The sequence below is a fragment of the Nerophis lumbriciformis genome, linkage group LG27 (assembly GCF_033978685.3).
Source record: "Nerophis lumbriciformis linkage group LG27, RoL_Nlum_v2.1, whole genome shotgun sequence".
In the NCBI taxonomy this organism is placed as follows: domain Eukaryota; kingdom Metazoa; phylum Chordata; class Actinopteri; order Syngnathiformes; family Syngnathidae; genus Nerophis; species Nerophis lumbriciformis.
The window spans coordinates 11,152,501-11,172,500 of NC_084574.2; the positions used below are offsets into that span (position 1 = coordinate 11,152,501).

General features: G+C 34.5%; 1 protein-coding gene across 1 annotated transcript in view; it reads right to left on the minus strand.

The window, feature by feature from the left end:
• Positions 1 to 20,000, minus strand: part of nr3c2 (nuclear receptor subfamily 3, group C, member 2) — a 281,598-nt gene that overhangs the window by 41,234 nt on the left and 220,364 nt on the right. The window contains exon 4 of the mRNA XM_061922877.1: positions 4,017 to 4,144. Coding sequence (XP_061778861.1) covers positions 4,017 to 4,144 — 128 coding nt within the window. The remainder of the gene's footprint in view (positions 1 to 4,016; positions 4,145 to 20,000) is intronic.

Sequence of the window (20,000 nt, forward strand, 5' to 3'; positions counted from 1 at the left end):
ACCGAAAAATGTACACTTATTGATTTGTGGTAAAAAACAACAACAACAAAAACGGTAGCTCAGGTGCCAAAATGTTTCTGTAAAATTGCAGTTTTTTTTATTTACAGTAAAAAAACAAACGTACATTTTATAGTAAAATTCTGGCAACTGAGCTGCCTTTTTTTCTTTCTTTTTTTTTTTTAACCATAAAAACAGCAGTACTGTTTTTCCACTTACAGTAACATACACTACATTTTGAGGTGAAATTATTGCAACTTACCATACCTTTTTTTAAATTTTAGTTTAAAAAAAATCTAATAATAAAATACATTAAAAAATGGTGTAATAATAATATTCACTGTTAGAAGCATATTTTGGTGGTTGGATGGCACAAAGAGTGAGTCACATTACATCCATATGTTGTGGTTGGATGGCACAAAGAGTGAGTCACATGACTTCCAAGGCGCCACCACTGACGCTAACCACCAGTTGGGCTTTTGCGTAATTGTTCCCAAAAACAACAACATGTCTTGCCCGGTTTTAAGATTGGCAGCTTTTGGCAGAATACGTGGCGGCCAAAATTCCTTCCTTCGCCGTGGCCCTCGCACCAAGCAGTCCAGTCCAGTTCGCTACAAACCACCTGGCGTCTCAGACTTGGTCTGAAGAACCGGACCCCCCCTCCCCCGGTAACACCTGCGTGTTAACCAGCGCTGCAGGTAGGAGCCAGTTAGCATCTAATTAGCCTAAAATGGTATCGACTGCGTATTAATGCTGAAAGGTACATACAGGTTTTGGAGCAACATATGTTGCCATCCAAGCAACGTTACCATGGACGCCCCTGCTTATTTCAGCGAGACAATGCCAAGCCACGTGTTACATCAACGTGGCTTCATAGTAAAAGAGTGCGGGTACTAGACTGGCCTGCCTGTAGTCCAGACCTGTCTCCCATTGAAAATGTGTGGCGCAATATGAAGCCTAAAATAGCACAACGGAGACCCCTGACTGTTGAACAACTAAAGCTGTACATCAAAGCAAGAATGGGAAATAATTCCACCTGAGAAGCTTAAAAAATGTGTCTCCTCAGTTCCCAAACGTTTACTGAGTGTTGTTAAAAGGAAAGGCCATATAACACAGTGGTGAACATGCCCTTTCCCAACTACTTTGGCACGTGTTGCAGCCATGAAACTCTAAGTTAATTATTATTTGCAACAAAAAAAAATAAAGTTTATGAGTTTGAACATCAAATATCTTGTCTTTGTAGTGCATTCAATTGAATATGGGTTGAAAAGGATTTGCAAATCATTGTATTCCGTTTATATTTACTTCTAACACAATTTCTCAACTCATATGGAAACGGGGTTTTATGTGTATATATATATATATATGTATGTATGTATGTATATATGTGTATACATGTATGTATATATATATATATATGTATGTATATATGTGTATACATGTATGTATATATATATATACGTGTATATATATATGTATATATATATACACGTGTATATATATATATGTATGTGTATATATATGTATGTGTATATATATATATATATATATATATATACATATATAAATATATACATATATATATGTATATACATATATATATATATATATATATATATATATATATATATATATATATACATATATATATATATATATATATATATATATATATATATATATATATATATATATATATATATATGTATATGTATGTATGTTGTGGGGAGGCGTGTCCGGCAGACCGACAGCGAGGCAGGGCACGCCGGGATCGACGCCGTAAATCATATCAGGTGCGTGGATCGCCCACTTGGGCACAATCAGATAATCCCCTCGCACTGTGTAAAAGGGCGGCAGCCGTGAACGACGGGGAGGAGAGAGTTGGAGAGTCCGAAGCAGACGCAGCGCGCAAGAGACCGAGAGCCAGACGGAGACAACGACGCGGTGCTGAAAAGCAGACGGCGAAGCGAGCAGAGCGAAGCAAGAAGACGCAGCTTTATTGAAAGAATAAAGAAAAGTCAAAACCTGCTCGCAGTAATGTCCCTATTTGGTGGTCCATGGAACCCGCACAACACGAGTCTGTCACATATGTATATATGTATGTATATATATATATATATATGTGTATGTGTATATATATGTATATATATATATATATATATATATATATGTGTATGTATATATATGTATATGTGTATATATATATATCTGTATATGTATATATATGTATGTGTATATGTATATAGATGCATATGTATGGCTATATGCATGTATATGGATATATGCATGTATGTGGATATATACATATATATAGATGTATATATCTTCTTTTTTTTTATCTTTTTTACTATTTATATTATTGTGTGTGCACCTTAGGGGATCTGCTCCAATCCCATTGTTCTTTGAACCTGTTCACTGTAATAATGACAATAAAACTCTAATTCTATTCTACTCTACACGTGAGGCCGGACGTCAGGAGACGGTCTCCATAGCGACCACGTGTAAATCCTCATTTGGTTTGGAAGCGGTGCAATCGCTCGATGGGAATTGTCCAGAGAAATAGCCTCCAAGGCAGCGACAATGTTCGGATGTTTTCCATTTGTGCGCATTTAGGAAGGCCAAGTGACGCCTCGGGCGAAGACGCTCGGGTGCGAACGATTTTACAACAATGAATGCTAACTTGACAGCTAGTTAGGTAGTTCTGGTTGTTTCCGTCAATATGTCATATGCAATTTGGTCACGAACATTACATCCCTAACATGCTGGTAGCTCATGTCAGACAAACTATTTTAACGGGGGAGTAAGAATTTTGGATGTGCCAATATATCGGCCGTCGACTTTTTTCTTGAATAAGTATGTAATCGCCATTGCCGATACGTGCCTTTCAATGCCGATCACATGGTTAGGTTCATAATAATCACTAATCCCCGCCTCAATGGCGACAAATAAAGCAAGTTTCTTACAAGTATTATTATCACTGCAGGACGAGGAATAGCTAAACATGCTTCACTATACACTGTAGGAGGATACAATAGCTCACCGGTGTCACAATGTAAACAAACGCCATGGGTGGATCTACACCTAACTTCCACTGTAATGATACCAAGTACAAGAGTGTATCTAGTCGATACTACTATGATTACACCTAGCATCACAGAATATTTTCTCGTTTTCTTTTTAAAATTCATATTATGTTTATAAACTCAGTAAATACGTCCCTGGACACATGAGAACTTAAATTATGACCAATGTTTGATCCTGTAACTACTTGGTATCGGATCGATACCTAAATGTGCGGTATCATCCAAAACTAATGTAAAGTATCAAAGAAGAGAAGAATCAAGTGATTATTACATTTTAACAGAAGTGTAGATAGAACATGTTGAAAGAGAAAATAAGCAGATATTAACAGTAAATGAACAAGTAGATTAATAATCAATTTTTACAGTTTGTCCCTCATAATGTTGACAAAATAATAGGTAGATAAATGACACAATATGTTACTGCATACGTCAGCAGACTAATTAGGAGTCTTTGTTGGTTTACTTACTACTAAAAGACAAGTTGTCTAGTATGTTTACTATTTTATTTAAGGACAAACTTGCAATAAGAAACATTAATGTACCCTAAAATTTTTTGTTAAAATAAAGTCAATAATGACATTTTTTGTGGTCCTCTTTATTTAGAAAAAGTATCTAAATACATTTTGGTACCGGTATCGGGACAACACTAGTGCTTGGTATAGGAAAGAAGCAAATATTAACAGAAAATTAACAAGTACAGAAGAGAAGTATTCATTCCTGGGTGGATCTCCCGAGAGAGGAAAAGGGGGGACAGTGCAGTCTGCTGAAAATGATGGAAAGCGCCACAAAACACAGTGTAGTGGACAATTTTTTTTGTTTTTTTTTAATTCATAACTCTCACATAGAACAGAAACAAATGTCCACCGCAGTGGACGGCGGTTGTCTGAAGGTAAAAAAATAAAAATAAAGGTGCAAGCTGGAGTTGAGCGTCCTTACCTTCCACGGCTCTTTTAAAGAAGACCTTGCAGCTGCCGCACGTCACCACGCCGTAGTGGCAGCCCGACGCCTCGTCCCCGCACACCAGACACACCTTGGCCGTCGACGAGGGCTGCCGGAGTGGCGAGCTGCAAGGACAAGACAGAACCTCATGAGGCGGGTCCCTCACGAAGAAGGGGTTTTCATTGAGGGCCACATGCTAGTTATGGCTGCCATCAGAGTGTAACAGTCAATAATGTATGAATTTGCCTCTGGATTTCATTATTATTATTTAAATTGTTTTAAATAGACTGTCCATTTTACAGTAAAAACTTTACTGTAAAATATTGCGTTTCTTTTACAAAATGTTACTGAAACAATACAAAAAGAATGCATGTTAACACTCCTACAGTATCCTCCACCATAAAGGATTAATAGAAAGAGATAAACCAAGCTCTACAGGATATTTTCAAATGTGAAATACACTTTCAAAGTAAGACTCTGTTTTCGGGACATGTACCTCAGGACTGGCTGAAGAAAGATAAACACTTGATGAATATCCTACTGGTGGCTTGTAAAAAAAGAGCATTACCAGGACATGGATATCCCAGGAGAGCCCAACTTTGAAGCTATGGATGGAAATCACAATGGACATATATAAAATGGAGAAGATAACAGCTTTATTCATTATAAATTGGAGAAATTTATCAATCAATCAATCAATCAATGTTTATTTATATAGCCCTAAATCACAAAAGTCTCAAAGGGCTGTACAAGCCACAACGACATCCTCAGTACAGAGCCCACATAAGGGACGTCGATGTGAATGAGAAACCGATTACTTCATACTGGGAAAACTGGGTCAATTATGTCGCGCCACATGAGCCGGACTTTAATTTCTCGAATTAGTGATTGTACTGTTAAAAAAAAGGAAAAAAGGATTACTATATATACCGTATTTTTCGGACTATAAGTCGCAGTTTTTTTCATAGTTTGGCCGAGGGTGCGATTTATACCCAGGAGCGACTTATGTGTGAAATTATTAAGACATTACCGTAAAATATCAAATAATATTATTTAGCTCATTCACGTAAGAGACTAGACGTATAAGATTTGGTAAACGTATAGCATGTTCTATATGTTATAGTTATTTGAATGACTCTTACCATAATATGTTACGTTAACATACCAGGCACGTTCTTAGTTGGTTATTTATGCCTCATATAACGTACACTTATTCAGCCTGTTGTTCACTATTCTTTATTTATTTTAAATTGCCTTTCAAATGTCTATTCTTGGTGTTGGCTTTTATCAAATACATTTCCCCCAAAAATGCGACTTAAACTCCAGTGCGACTTATATGTTTTTTCCTTCTTTGTTATGCATTTTCGGCAGGTGCGACTTATACTCCGAAAAATACGGTACATATATATATATATATATATATATATATATATATATATACTGTATATATATATATACTGTATATATATATATATATATATATATATATATATATATATATATATATATATATATTATTTTTTTATTTTAATTTTTTAAATTTATATATACATACATATATATATAAATAAATATATATATATATATATATAAATATATATATATACACACACACACACACATGTATATATACACACAAATATATATATATACACACACAAATATATATATATATATATATATATATATATATATATATATATATTTTTAAATTTATTTATTTAAATTGTTTAAATTTTATTTTTTTTAATTTTATATATACATACATATATATATATATATATATATATATATATATATATATATATATATGTATACATACATATATATATACACACACACACATGTATATATACACACAAATATATATATAAATACATATATATATATATACACACAAATATATATATAAATACATATATATATATATATATATATATACAGTATATATATATATTCTTTTATTTTATTTCTTATTATTATTATTAATAATGTATATATATATATATATACAAATATATGTATATACATACATATATACAAATATATATATATACATACATATATACATATATATATATATATATATATATATATATATATATATAATTTTATTTTATTACTGATTATTATTATTAATAATGTATTATCTCTTTTTTCTTTATTTAATTGATGTATTTGCAAATACTACTTTGTTTTCCTGCTGTTTCTTTCTTTTGGGGGACGGGACGAATAATAAAATAAATAATAATGAATTACATTTGTAACGCACTTTAGTGAAGCCCTGAGATGGGTAGGTTGTGAGTTCAAACCCCGGCCGAGTCATACCAAAGACTATAAAAATGGGACCCAGTACCTCCCTGCTTGGCACTCAGCATCAAGGGTTGGAATTGGGGGTTGAATCACCAAAAAATGATTCCCGGGCGCGGCCACCGCTGCTTCTCACTGCTCCCCTCACTTCTCAGGGGGTGATCAAGGGTGATGGGTCAAATGGAGAGAATAATTTCGCCACACCTATTGTGTGTGTAACAATCACTGGTACTTTAACTTTAACTTTCACTCAAAGGCATCACAATTTAGCATTAATTGTGTGTCGAGTAGGGGTTGTCTCGATACCTGTATTTTGGTACCGGTACCAAAATGTACGCTATGGACTACTAAGACTGATCGGCACGCCGGTTGAAAAAAATTAGACGTACCAATAAATGGAAAATAAAGTGTGGGCGCCCCTGCTTATATGCTCTGTAACTGACCAGCCACCAGTCCAACGTGTGCCGGGGTCCACCTCTTGACCCTGAACGGATGCATATTTGTTTAGAACATGTAGACGGGAGAGAACACCTTGTACCAAAACATCCAAAGTGGCCTCAGCTTGCCCGAGCTTTCCTTTCTGCGCTAATTAGCTCTCTGCCATCTAAATCAATGATATGCAAGGTGATTGTCTGGTTAACATTCTCCTTCCATCCCTCATCAAAGCAGCTGCCAAGCGCTCTCTCTCTCTCGCTCTCTCTCTCTCTTCGGGAAGGCAGGCGGCGGCGGCACACTCAGATGCAATCAGGAGCGCTGATCTAATTCCCTCTCGTCCATCTACACACACATTCAATTTGTTAGGACGCTTAGAGGAGTCTCTGGTGAGGTGTTTGTCTGACTCCCTGGCGCAGGGCCTGGTGGTTCTTTTCAGCTACGGCTGAGTGTGTGTGTGCAAATCTATAGCCCCCCAACAGGTATACACTAAACGTGGGCCTTATCGCGCTCCATCGCTGCACGGCGAGTCAAAAGGCCAAAAAAAACCACACGTGCGTCCCGCCTCACATTAAGAGCAGACAGCTTCTGCTAGGTCCACCACAACAAGGTGACTTTCCCTCCCCCCAGAGGAGTATGTAGGTCACTCACTGTGCCACATGAGAGCGTGGCTGACAGGCCAGGCTGGAGGGACTGTGCAGCAAAAATAAATAAATAAATAAAAGGCCTAAACTAAACACGAGCTCCTAGCCGCTACCCGACTAGGCAGTTTGTGCAGCTCGCTCTCAAGTTGGTGGCAGACGAGAGAAGAGATGGAGGCAGGATAAGGTGGAAACATCTGTTAGAAAAATATATTTCTAAAAAAAAAAGCAAATTTATTAAAAAAAGAAAATCATATGAGTTCATATGTTGTTAATATTCAGTGTTTTATTGTTCATAGTTAATATTGTAAGTCCTACGTAAAAGAGGAACAACGTTCATATGTTGGTAATATCCATTGTTTTATTGCTAATAGTTTATATTCTAAATCCCACGTAAAAGAGGAGCGATGTTCATATGTTGTTAATATTCAGTGTTTTATTGTTCATAGCTAATATTGTAAATCCCACGTAAAAGAGGAGCGCCGTTCATATGTTGTTAATAGTCAGTGTTTTATTGTTCATAGTTAATATTCTAAATCCCACGTAAAAGAGGAGTGATGTTCATATGTTGTAAATATTCAGTGTTTTATTGTTCATAGTTAATATTGTCAATCCCACGTAAAAGAGGAGCGGCGTTCATATGTTGTGACTATTCAGTGTTTCATTGTTCATAGTTAATATTGTAAATCCCATGTAAAAGTGGAGCAATGTTCATATGTTGTTAATATTCAGTGTTTTATTATTCATAGTTAATATTCTAAATCTCACATAAAAGAGGAGCGATGTTCATATGTTGGTAATATTCAGTGTTTTATTGTTCATAGTTAATATTATAAATCCCACGTAAAAGAGGAGCGATGTTCATATGTTGGTAATATTCAGTGTTTTATTGTTCATAGTTAATATTATAAATCCCACGTAAAAGAGGAGCGATGTTCATATGTTGTTAATATTCAGTGTTTTATTGCTAATAGTTAATATTGTAAATCCCACGTAAAAGAGGAGCGATGTTCATATGTTGTTAATATTCAGTGTTTTATTATTCATAGTTAATATTGTAAATCCCACGTAAAAGAGGAGCGGCGTTCATATGTTGTTAATATTCAGTGTTTTATTGTTCATAGTTAATATTGTAAATCACACGTAAAAGAGGAGCGATGTTCATATGTTGTTAATATTCAGTGTTTTATTGCTGATAGTTAATATTGTAAATCCCACTTAAGAGGAGTGATGTTCATATGTTGTTAATATTCAGTGTTTTATTGTTCATAGTTAATATTCTAAATCCTACGTAAAAGAGGAGCAATGTTCATATGTTGTTAATATTCAATGTTTTATTGTTCATAGTTAATATTGTAAATCCCATGTAAAAGAGGAGTGATGTTCATATGTTGGTAATATTCAGTGTTTTATTGTTAATAGTTAATATTCTAAATCCCACGTAAAAGAGGAGCGATGTTCATACGTTGTTAATATTCAGTGTTTTATTGCTGATAGTTAATATTGTAAATCCCACTTAAGAGGAGTGATGTTCATATGTTGTTAATAGTCAGTGTTTTATAGTTAATAGTTAATATTCTAAATCCCACGTAAAAGAGGAGCGATGTTCATATGTTGTTAATATTCAGTGTTTTATTGTTCATAGTTAATATTCTAAATCCCACGTAAAAAAGGAGCGATGTTCATATGTTGGTAATATTCAGTGTTTGATTGTTCATAGTTAATATTGTAAATCCCACGTAAAAGAGGAGTGATGTTAATATGTTGTTAATATTCAGTGTTTTATTGTTCATAGTTAATATTCTAAATCCCACGTAAAAAAGGAGCGATGTTCATATGTTGGTAATATTCAGTGTTTTATTGTTAATAGTTAATATTCTAAATCACACGTAAAAGAGGAGCGACGGTCATGTTGTTAATATTCAGTGTTTTATTGTTCACAGTTAATATTGTAAATCCCACGTAAAAGAGGAGCGGCGTTCATATGTTGTTAATATTCAGTGTTTTATTGTTCATAGTTAATATTGTAAATCCCACATGAAAGAGGAGCTATGTTCATATGTTGTTAATATTCAGTGTTTTATTGTTCATAGTTAATATTGTAAATCCCCCTTCCTTTATTTTTATAGTATATTATAATGTTGTTATTTACATGGTTTGACAAAAGCTACATCTATATTTTTTGTCGTCACAAAACCATTTTTTCTTTTCAACTCATATTATGTTTATAAACTCAGTAAATACGCCCCTGGACACATGAGGACTTTGAATATGACCAATGTATGATCCTGTAACTAATTGGTATCAGATCGATACCTAAATGTGTGGTATCATCCAAAACTAATGTAAAGTATCAAAAAACAGAAGAATAAGTGATTATTACATTTTAACAGAAGTGTAGATAGAACATTTTGAAACAGAAAATAAGCAGATATTAACAGTAAATAAACAAGTATATTAATAATCCATTTTTACAGCTTGTCCTTTAAAATGTAGACAAAATAATAGGTAAATAAATGACACAATATGTTACTAATTAGGAGTCTTTGTTTGTTTACTTACTACTAAAAGACAAGTTGTCTCATATGTTCACTATTTTATTTAAGGACTAAATTGCAATAATAAACATATGTTTAATGCACCCTAAGATTTTTTGTTAAAATAAAGCCAATAAAGCAATTTTTTGTGGTCCCCTTGATTTAGAAAAGTATCGAAAAGTATGGAAATACATTTTAGTACTGGTAGCAAAATATTGGTATGGAGACAACCCTACACTGCAGCCTCAACGTAGCCTTAGATTCATGAGCCCGCCCCAGCTTTGGGGGAGAAAACAAACAAACAAAGGCTTCGCTACACATCTTAAAAATCAAGTTTGGAGCTCTATGTGAAAATTAGGTGGACAAACTATGTAACATTTTGAGGACAGCTGTAGAATGGGGCTGAGAAGAACCTAGCGTGTGTCCAGTGCAGATTAAGGATGGTTCTTATTTGATTGTCTTCCTTCCCACAACAACGAGCCCCACCACGCAGGCCCTTCGTTGTGTTCCAGATCCTTTCATCTCCTAAAGACAACACACTCACTAAAAGCTGTGCACTCGCTGGTTATTTCCCCGGCCAGCGTGAGTACACAACGCCCGCCTCCCCCCAGCGAGCTGGCGCTGCAGTGAGACTCGGAAACTTCCAGACTACAATAATAGAAGGCAACAAGTTGACGGTATGACACAAATGTGTTACCGCCAAGATGTTTGGGTCCAATTTGGCCGCCTGGAGTTACTGCATGTGGAGAGAGAGAGTAGCATCCCAGTAGTATCATCGTGTTAAAGCACCGTATAGAATGTACAGTACTGTGCAAGAGGCCAAAATTAGATTGCGCAACGCTATAATGAGCATACTTTACCCCAGACCTGGGCAAAATAGGGCCCGCGGCCCATTAAGATTTTTAATCCGGCCCGATGGACGTTCTACATCATTTTTTTTAGACCTTTAACATCAAAAGTGTATTTGCCATTATGATATTGGAAATCCCACGTAAAAGAGGAGCGATGTTCATATATATGTTGTTAATATTCAGTGTTTTATTGTTCATAGTTAATATTGTAAATCCCACGTAAAAGAGGAGCGATGTTCACATATATGTTGTTAATATCCAGTGTTTTATTGTTCATAGTTATTGTAAATCCCATATAAGAGTGATGTTCATATGTTATTAATATTCAGCGTTTTATTGTTCATAGTTATTGTAAATCCCACATAAGAGGAGTGATGTTCATATGTTGTTAATATTCAGTGTTTTATTGTTTAGTTAATATTGTAAATCCCACGTAAAAGAGGAGCGATGTTCAAATGTTAATATTCAGTGTTTTATTGCTAATAGTTAATATTGTAAATCCCACGTAAAAGAGGAGTGATGTTCATATGTTGTTAATATTCAGTGTTTTATCGTTCATAGTTGATATTGTAAATCCCACGTAAAAGAGGAGCAACGTTCATATGTTGCTAATATTCAGTGTTTTATTGGTCATAGTTAATATTGTAAATCCCACGTAAAAGAGGAGCGATGTTCACATGTTGTTAATATTCAGTGTTTTATTGTTCATAGTTAATATTGTAAATCCCACGTAAAAGAGGAGCGATGTTCATATGTTGTTAATATTCAGTGTTTTATTGTTAATAGTTAATGTTGTAAATCCCACGTAAAAGAGGAGCGATGTTCATATGTTGTTAATATTCAGTGTTATCGTTCATAGTTAATATTGTAAATCCCACGTAAAGGAGTGATGTTCATATGTTGTTAATATTCAGTGTTTTATTGTTCATAGTTAATATTGTAAATCCCACGTAAAAGAGGAGTGATGTTCATATGTTGTTAATATTCATTGTTTTATTGTTAATAGTTAATATTCTAAATCCCACGTAAGATAAGAATGATGTTCGTATGTTGTTAATATTCAGTGTTTTATTGTTCATAGTTAATATTGTAAATCCCACGTAAAAGAGGAGTGATGTTCATATGTTGTTAATATTTAGTGTTTTATCGTTCATAGTTAATATTGTAAATCCCACGTAAAAGAGGAGCGATGTTCATATGTTGTTAATATTCAGTGTTTTATCGTTCATAGTTAATATTGTAAATCCCACGTAAAAGAGGAGTGATGTTCATATGTTGTTAATATTCAGTGTTTTATTGTTAATAGTTAATCTAAATCCCACGTAAAAGAGGAGTGATGTTTATATGTTGTTAATATTCAGTGTTTTATTGTTGTTAATATTGTAAATCCCATGTAAGAGAAGCGATGTTCATATTTGGTTAATATTCAGTGTTTTATTATTGCAGCTGCCCACCTGATGTGAATTTTTAATACTGGGTTTAACTAGCTTTTTTATGTTGTATTTTTCTTTTTTATAATGTTTGGTAATGTATGTATTCTTTGTATTTTTATTTTGTATGCTCCTATATGGACCCCAGGAAGACTAGCAGTCGCCTTGGCGTCAGTTAATGGGGATCCATTCAATAAACAATAAACAATTGTTCATTTTTAATATTGTAAATCCCACGTAAAAGAGGAGCAATGTTCATATGTTGTTAATATTCAGTGTTTTATCGTTCATAGTTAATATTGTAAATCCCACGTAAAAGAGGAGCAACGTTCATATGTTGCTAATATTCAGTGTTTTATTGTTCATAGTTAATATTGTAAATCCCACGTAAAAGAGGAGCGATGTTCAAATGTTGTTAATATTCAATGTTTTATTGTTCATAGCTAAAATTGTAAATCCCACATAAAAGAGGAGTGATGTTCATATGTTGTTAATATTCAGTGTTTTATTGTTTATAGTTAATATTGTAAATACCACATAAAAGAGGAGGTGATGTTAATATTCAGTGTTTTATTGTTCATAGTTAATATTCTAAATCCCACTTTCTTTATTTTCATGTACATTTTGGGTGTCTCATTCAGTAAAAAACTGTAAAATTCCATTACGGTTTTTTTGTAGTAGTCTGTCATAACTTTTTTAGAACTGTATCGAACATTGTGACTTTTTGGTATTAGTGTTCCTGGAAAAAAAGGGAGCCAAACACACATACTGTACAGCAGATGTTTACAGCTATATGTGTATACATCATTTATACACACTTACACATTGGCCCCCCTGACACGTGTTTTCTCTCAATGTGGGCCCCCGAGGCAAAATATTTGCCCAGCTCTGCTCCACACGCTACACATACACAGTTGAGAGCAAAAAGTGGTTTGTGTACTACAGCAGTTTTATAAGAAGGATTACACTCACAAAAAAATGGTTGAAAATCTACATAAAAGTACATAAGCAGGGATTTATTTTGGTACATTTTTCTGGCAATTGTGTATTTATTTATGTACTAATAGTAGTATTTTACATTTTTAGTATTTGTTGGCCCTATATATATATATATATATATATATATATATGTGTTAATAAAAATGTTTATATTTAATACATCATAAACAATATTTATAATTATTGATATTGACCGATATTAATCACGTATATAGTGATACAGTTTTCAACCATATTGTCAATATTTACAATTATCGATATTGACTGATATTAATCACGTATATAGTGATACAGTTTTCAGCCATATTGTCAATATTTACAATTATTGATATTGACCGATATTAATCACTTATACAGTGATACAGTTTTCAGCCATATTGTCAATATTTACAATTATCGATATTGACCGATATTAATCACGTATATAGTGATACAGTTTTCAGCCATAATGTCAATATTTACAATTATCGATATTGAGCAATATTAATCACTTATATAGTGATACAGTTTTCAGCCATATTGTCAATATTTACAATTATCGATATTGACCCATATAAATCACTTACATAGTGATACAGTTTTCAGCCATATTGTCAATATTTACAATCATCGATATTGAGCAATATTAATCACTTATATAGTGATACAGTTTTCAGCCATATTGTCAATATTTACAATTATCGATATTGACTGATATTAATCACGTATATAGTGATACAGTTTTCAGCCATATTGTCAATATTTACAATGATCGATATTGACCGATATTAATCACTTATACAGTGATACAGTTTTCAGCTATATTGTCAATATTTACAATTATCGATATTGACCGATATTAATCACTTATATAGTGATACAGTTTTCAGCCATAATGTCAATTTTTACAATTATTGATATTGAGCAATATTAATCACTTATATAGTGATACAGTTTTCAGCCATATTGTCAATTTTTACAATTATCGATATTGAGCAATATTAATCACTTATATAGTGATACAGTTTTCAGCCATATTGTCAATATTTACAATTATCGATATTGACTGATATAGTGATACAGTTTTCAGCCATATTGTCAATATTTACAATTATCGATATTGAGCAATATTAATCACTTATATAGTGATACAGTTTTCAGCCATATTGTCAATATTTACAATTATCGATATTGAGCAATATTAATCACTTATATAGTGATACAGTTTTCAGCCATATTGTCAATATTTACAATTATCAATATTGACTGATATAGTGATACAGTTTTCAGCCATAATGTCAATATTTACAATTATCGATATTGAGCAATATTAATCACTTATATAGTGATACAGTTTTCAGCCATATTGTCAATATTTACAATTATCGACATTGACTGATATAGTGATACAGTTTTCAGCCATATTGTCAATATTTACAATTATCGATATTGACTGATATTAATCACTAATATAGTGATAGTTTTCAGCCATATTGTCAATATTTACAATGGTCGATATTGACCGATATTAATCACTTATACAGTGATACAGTTTTCAGCCATATTGTCAATATTTACAATTATCGATATTTAGCAATATTAATCACTTATATAGTGATACAGTTTTCAGCCATAATGTCAATTTTTACAATTATTGATATTGAGCAATATTAATCACTTATATAGTGATACAGTTTTCAGCCATATTGTCAATTTTTACAATTATCGATATTGAGCAATATTAATCACTTATATAGTGATACAGTTTTCAGCCATATTGTCAATATTTACAATTATCGATATTGACTGATATAGTGATACAGTTTTCAGCCATATTGTCAATATTTACAATTATCGATATTGAGCAATATTAATCACTTATATAGTGATACAGTTTTCAGCCATATTGTCAATATTTACAATTATCAATATTGACTGATATAGTGATACAGTTTTCAGCCATAATGTCAATATTTACAATTATCGATATTGAGCAATATTAATCACTTATATAGTGATACAGTTTTCAGCCATATTGTCAATATTTACAATTATCGATATTTAGCAATATTAATCACTTATATAGTGATAGTTTTCAGCCATATTGTCAATATTTACAATGATCGATATTGACTGATATCAATCAGTTATATAGTGATACAGTTTTCAGCCATATTGTCAATATTTACAATTATCGATATTGACTGATATTAATCACTTATACAGTGATACAGTTTTCAGCCATATTGTCAAGCCCTATTCAGAAAAAGCTCTTTGAAAATCATCAGAATTTATATTTATTTTTAAACAGTTTTGTTGTTGTTTTTCATTCTGTGTTGTTCATTGTTTGTTTACTTCTCTTATATTCTTAGATCTTTTTCTTAATGTTATTATTTGTTTTTGTAGAAATATGTATTTAATTGTATGTGTTATTATGAGGATTATTATTATTATTATTATGAGATGAGGTGGTTCGGGCATCCGGTCTGGATGCCACCCGAACGCCTCCCTCGGGAGATGTTTGGGGCACGTCCGACCGGTAGGAGGCCACGGGGAAGACCCAGGACATGTTGGGAAGACTATGTCTCCTGGCTGGCCTGGGAACGCCTCGGGATCCCCCGGGAGGAGCTGGACTAAGTGGCTGGGGAGAGGGAAGTCTGGGCTTCCCTGCTTAGGCTGCTGCCCCCGCGACCCGACCTCGGATAAGCGGAAGAAGATGGATGGATGGTGTTATCATGATTTGGTTTCATTTTTAAAAGTTTTATTTTAACAGTTCTGTTGTATTATTATTTTTTTACTTCATGTGTGATTATGATTTTGTTTGTACTTTTTTAACAGTTGTATTGTTTTTAATTGAATGTGTTATTTGTTTTTGTTACATTTTTTATCATTTAAAAAAAATATTCTTGTTTGTTTTTGTGTTATTATTATTATTATTTGTTTTTCCTTTTTTTTAAACTGTTTTATTTTATTAATCACACGTTAAATTTTTTAATATTTTGTTTGTTCAATTTGTATGGAATTTCGATTTTAGAAAATGTTCTGCTCATTCCCACAATTTTGTACTTGTATTATGATTAAATCTGTCTTTTAGCATGTTTTTTTTCTTTAAGTTTACCAATTAATCTTTTACATATGTTTTTTTTTTTTATGATTTAGAGAAAAAAGCTGTATTTTTTTAAGGCATATATATAATTAGTATAGCACCAGAGCACATTATTACATTATTTCATCAAATAAATTCCCCTTTTTATTTTTTTTTGTATACATTTCCACAATATGTCTTAGAGTTAGTGCATGTCATCACAGCGTGCAGCTGAAATGGTGAACCTAAAAACTAATTAACACCACACAAAAAGTACAACTTCGACTAAGACTTTTCCCAGCCCTGTAAGTCTGGGTCAACAGAGTCTTTGTCAATGTGGGTCAGAGCCAAACTAGAACGACTAATTCCCGCAAACAATCGTCCGACTAATCACGTCAGTGCAACTAATCGGGGATGCAAAGGAAGTCAAGGGGGCCTGCTAGGACCGAGCTGACGTCATTAAGGGAGAACAATGACTTGTGAGGTGGCAGCGAGGAGGAGGAGGAGGAGGACGGCGAAGGCTCACGTGGTCGCCAAGAAACCCCTGTGTGACCCACATAAGCACATTAGCTGGGCCTGGACTGTAAACAAGCAGCTGAAGCACGCCAGCACAAACACACACACACACAAACACACACACACATACATGTCTTGCCGACTTTGTGTGGACCCACATTTGGTTAGTAGGTTGTGAGGGGCCCCCCTTTCCACTATAGCTAGAATGGTGAAAAAAATATATCTAGCACTAGATGGGAGTAGAGAGTTGTAACCTCACTTCAGAATGCAAAACGCACAAAGTAAAACAAATATTTTACTTCTGTAGTTGTGAGGACCGACTGCTGTTGCTAGGTAGATTTGACCGTACACACACATAGTAATAAGTTCTGTGAGTTGGCCATTTTTAAGGACACACACACACACACACACACACATTGTTGTGAGGAACAACAATGACCTCATCGTGCATGCATGTAAGCCACGAAAACCTCAGTCTTGACCTCAAGACGATACAACAGGGCTGTCCTAAGTGCGGCCCTGGGGCCATTTGCGGCCCGCGGCTTGTCTTTTATTGGCCGGCGACACATTCCAAAGACAAAATAAACCCACATCCAGGACTAGAACATTACTACAACATGCAATTTCAGAAGAAAATGCGCAAGTCGAACTCCAATGCTAAAGTTGGTATGGTAAACGTTAGAATTAAGTACCAAGTTATACGACTATGAAGCGTATGCACGCAAAGTATCTTAAAAATAAAAAGGTTAGCATGCGTCAAGTACTATGAGGCGTTCGTCTGCTAAATTAGCTAAAAAAGTTAGTGTTAGACTTTTGACTACATTTATTTAATATTTAGAATGCATTAAAAAAATATATCCATTGTCATGTCTTTCATAATGATTGTGAACGATAAGCAAAAAAAATAAAAAAATGCACTTCCCCTTTAAAATGCCATAGTAAATAATACCGAGACAATACGGCGTGGTGATATGGCAAAAATATATATCACAGTAAATTTTTTTCATATCATCTGAGCTCAATTAAAATCATAATTTAAAAAAAAAAGTGTTTCATTCTTTTTCACCTGCCAGTTTAAATCATTTCTACAAAAAAAGGGAAATTGCTTCAACATTTTTATAAAATACTGAGTCAATAAACTGGCAAATTGAAATAAAATGTAATAAGAATATTTTAAAATGTTTACTTAAGAGTAAAACAAGTATAAATATTAAATATAATATAACACAATGAACTATTTTACAGTCCTGAGATGTTGTTGCAGTTACACAAGACTAAAACAAACACAATTGCCTCATTGGGGATAATGAAGAGGTTTTAAAATGATGATGTTACATTTGTATACATCATTGCAACTTGCAAATGTGCAACCTCTTTAAAAACAATACAGATTAGCGGATGGTATGGGAAAGGCAAAGGTGGACTTTGTACTATGTTTTGCTCAAATAATATATAATATAATATAAGAAAATAAGGAACTAGTTTAAATATTTTGTTGTGATCGTTGCACTGTCTAATCGCCGGTTGGAAATAGGGGTGCACAAAAAAAAAAAAAAATCGAAATTATTTTTTATCCTGATTCTTACACTATTATCATTTTCAGAAATCGATTAACTTTTTTAAATAATAATAATAATAAAAATAAAAAAATAAAAAATACATACATACATATATATATGTATGTATCTATATATATATATATATATATATATTTATATATATATATATATATATATACATATATATATATACACACATATATATATATATATATATATATAGATACATCAGAATCAGAATCAGAATCAGAATCAGCTTTATTGTCATTACGCAAGGTAACGAGATTGAGGCCATTCCATACAGTGCGATGTGTGCATGCTAGAAAAACAATGTGCAAATATATAAAAATTTAAAAAATGTAGAAGTGCAATGAATATGGTGTGAAATGAATATATACATGAAAAAACAAAACAAAAACAGGGTGGTTGGTGAAATGGGTTATTGCACCGAAGAGAAGGCAGTTATGAGGGACAATGGGGCAGTCCGTTCAGGATGGTTATGGCCCTGGGGAAGAAGCTGTTCTTTAGCCTGTTTGTTTTGGTTTTAATGCACCTGTAGCGCTTCCCAGAGGGCAGCAGGTGGAACAGGTCAGAGCCAGGGTGGGTGCTGTCTTTGATGATGGCACTGGCTCTGTTGAGGCAGCGGGAGGTGTAGATGTCCGTCAGAGAGGGGAGAGGGCGGCCGATGATCTTCTGAGCCGTCTTGACCACTCTTTGCAGCCTCTCCCTGTCTGCTGCAGTGCAGCTGCCGTACCATACCGTAATACAGTAGGTCAGCAGGCTCTCGATGGACGAGCGGTAGAAGGTCAGCAGCAGGTCAGGCTTCAGGTTGTACTTCCCGAGGACTCTAAGGAAGTGTAGCCGCTGCTGAGCCTTCTTGATGATTGATGTGGTGTTGACTGTCCAGGAGAAGTCATTAGAGATGTGGACTCCAAGGTACCTGAAGGTGTGGACCCTCTCTACACGCTCGCCGTTGATGTAGAGGGGGGCAGGGTCGGTGCTGCTCCTCCTGAAGTCGACGATGATCTCTCTGGTCTTGCTGGTGTTGAGAGCGAGGTTGTTCTCCGAAGACCAGGCCGTCAGCTTCAGGACCTCCTCTCTGTAGGCAGCCTCGTCACCCCTGGAGATGAGCCCGACCACTGTGGTATCGTCGGCAAACTTGACGGTAAGGTTGTCACTGTGGGCCAGACTGCAGTCATGGGTGTAAAGGCAGTAGAGGAGGGGGCTCAGCACACAGCCCTGTGGGGAGCCGATGTTCAGCGTGCGGGAGGATGAGAGGTGCGGGCCAAGTCTCACATTCTGGAGTCGGTCCGTTAGGAAGTCCCTTATCCAGGCGTTTGTGAGAGGGGGGAGGCCAAGAGTGTCCAGTTTATTGCAGAGTCTGTCCGGGATTATTGTATTGAAGGCAGAGCTATAGTCCACAGAGAGCATCCGGACGTAGCTCTGCTGCTGCTCCAGGTGGTTCAGAGCAGAGTGGAGAGCAACAGCGATGGCGTCCTCTGTGGACCTGTTCGCCCGGTATGCGAACTGGTGGGGGTCGAAGTCTGGAGGGATATGGTCCTTGATGTGCTGGAGAACAAGTCGCTCGAAGCACTTCATGATTACCGGAGTGAGGGCCACTGGTCGGTAATCATTCAGGCTG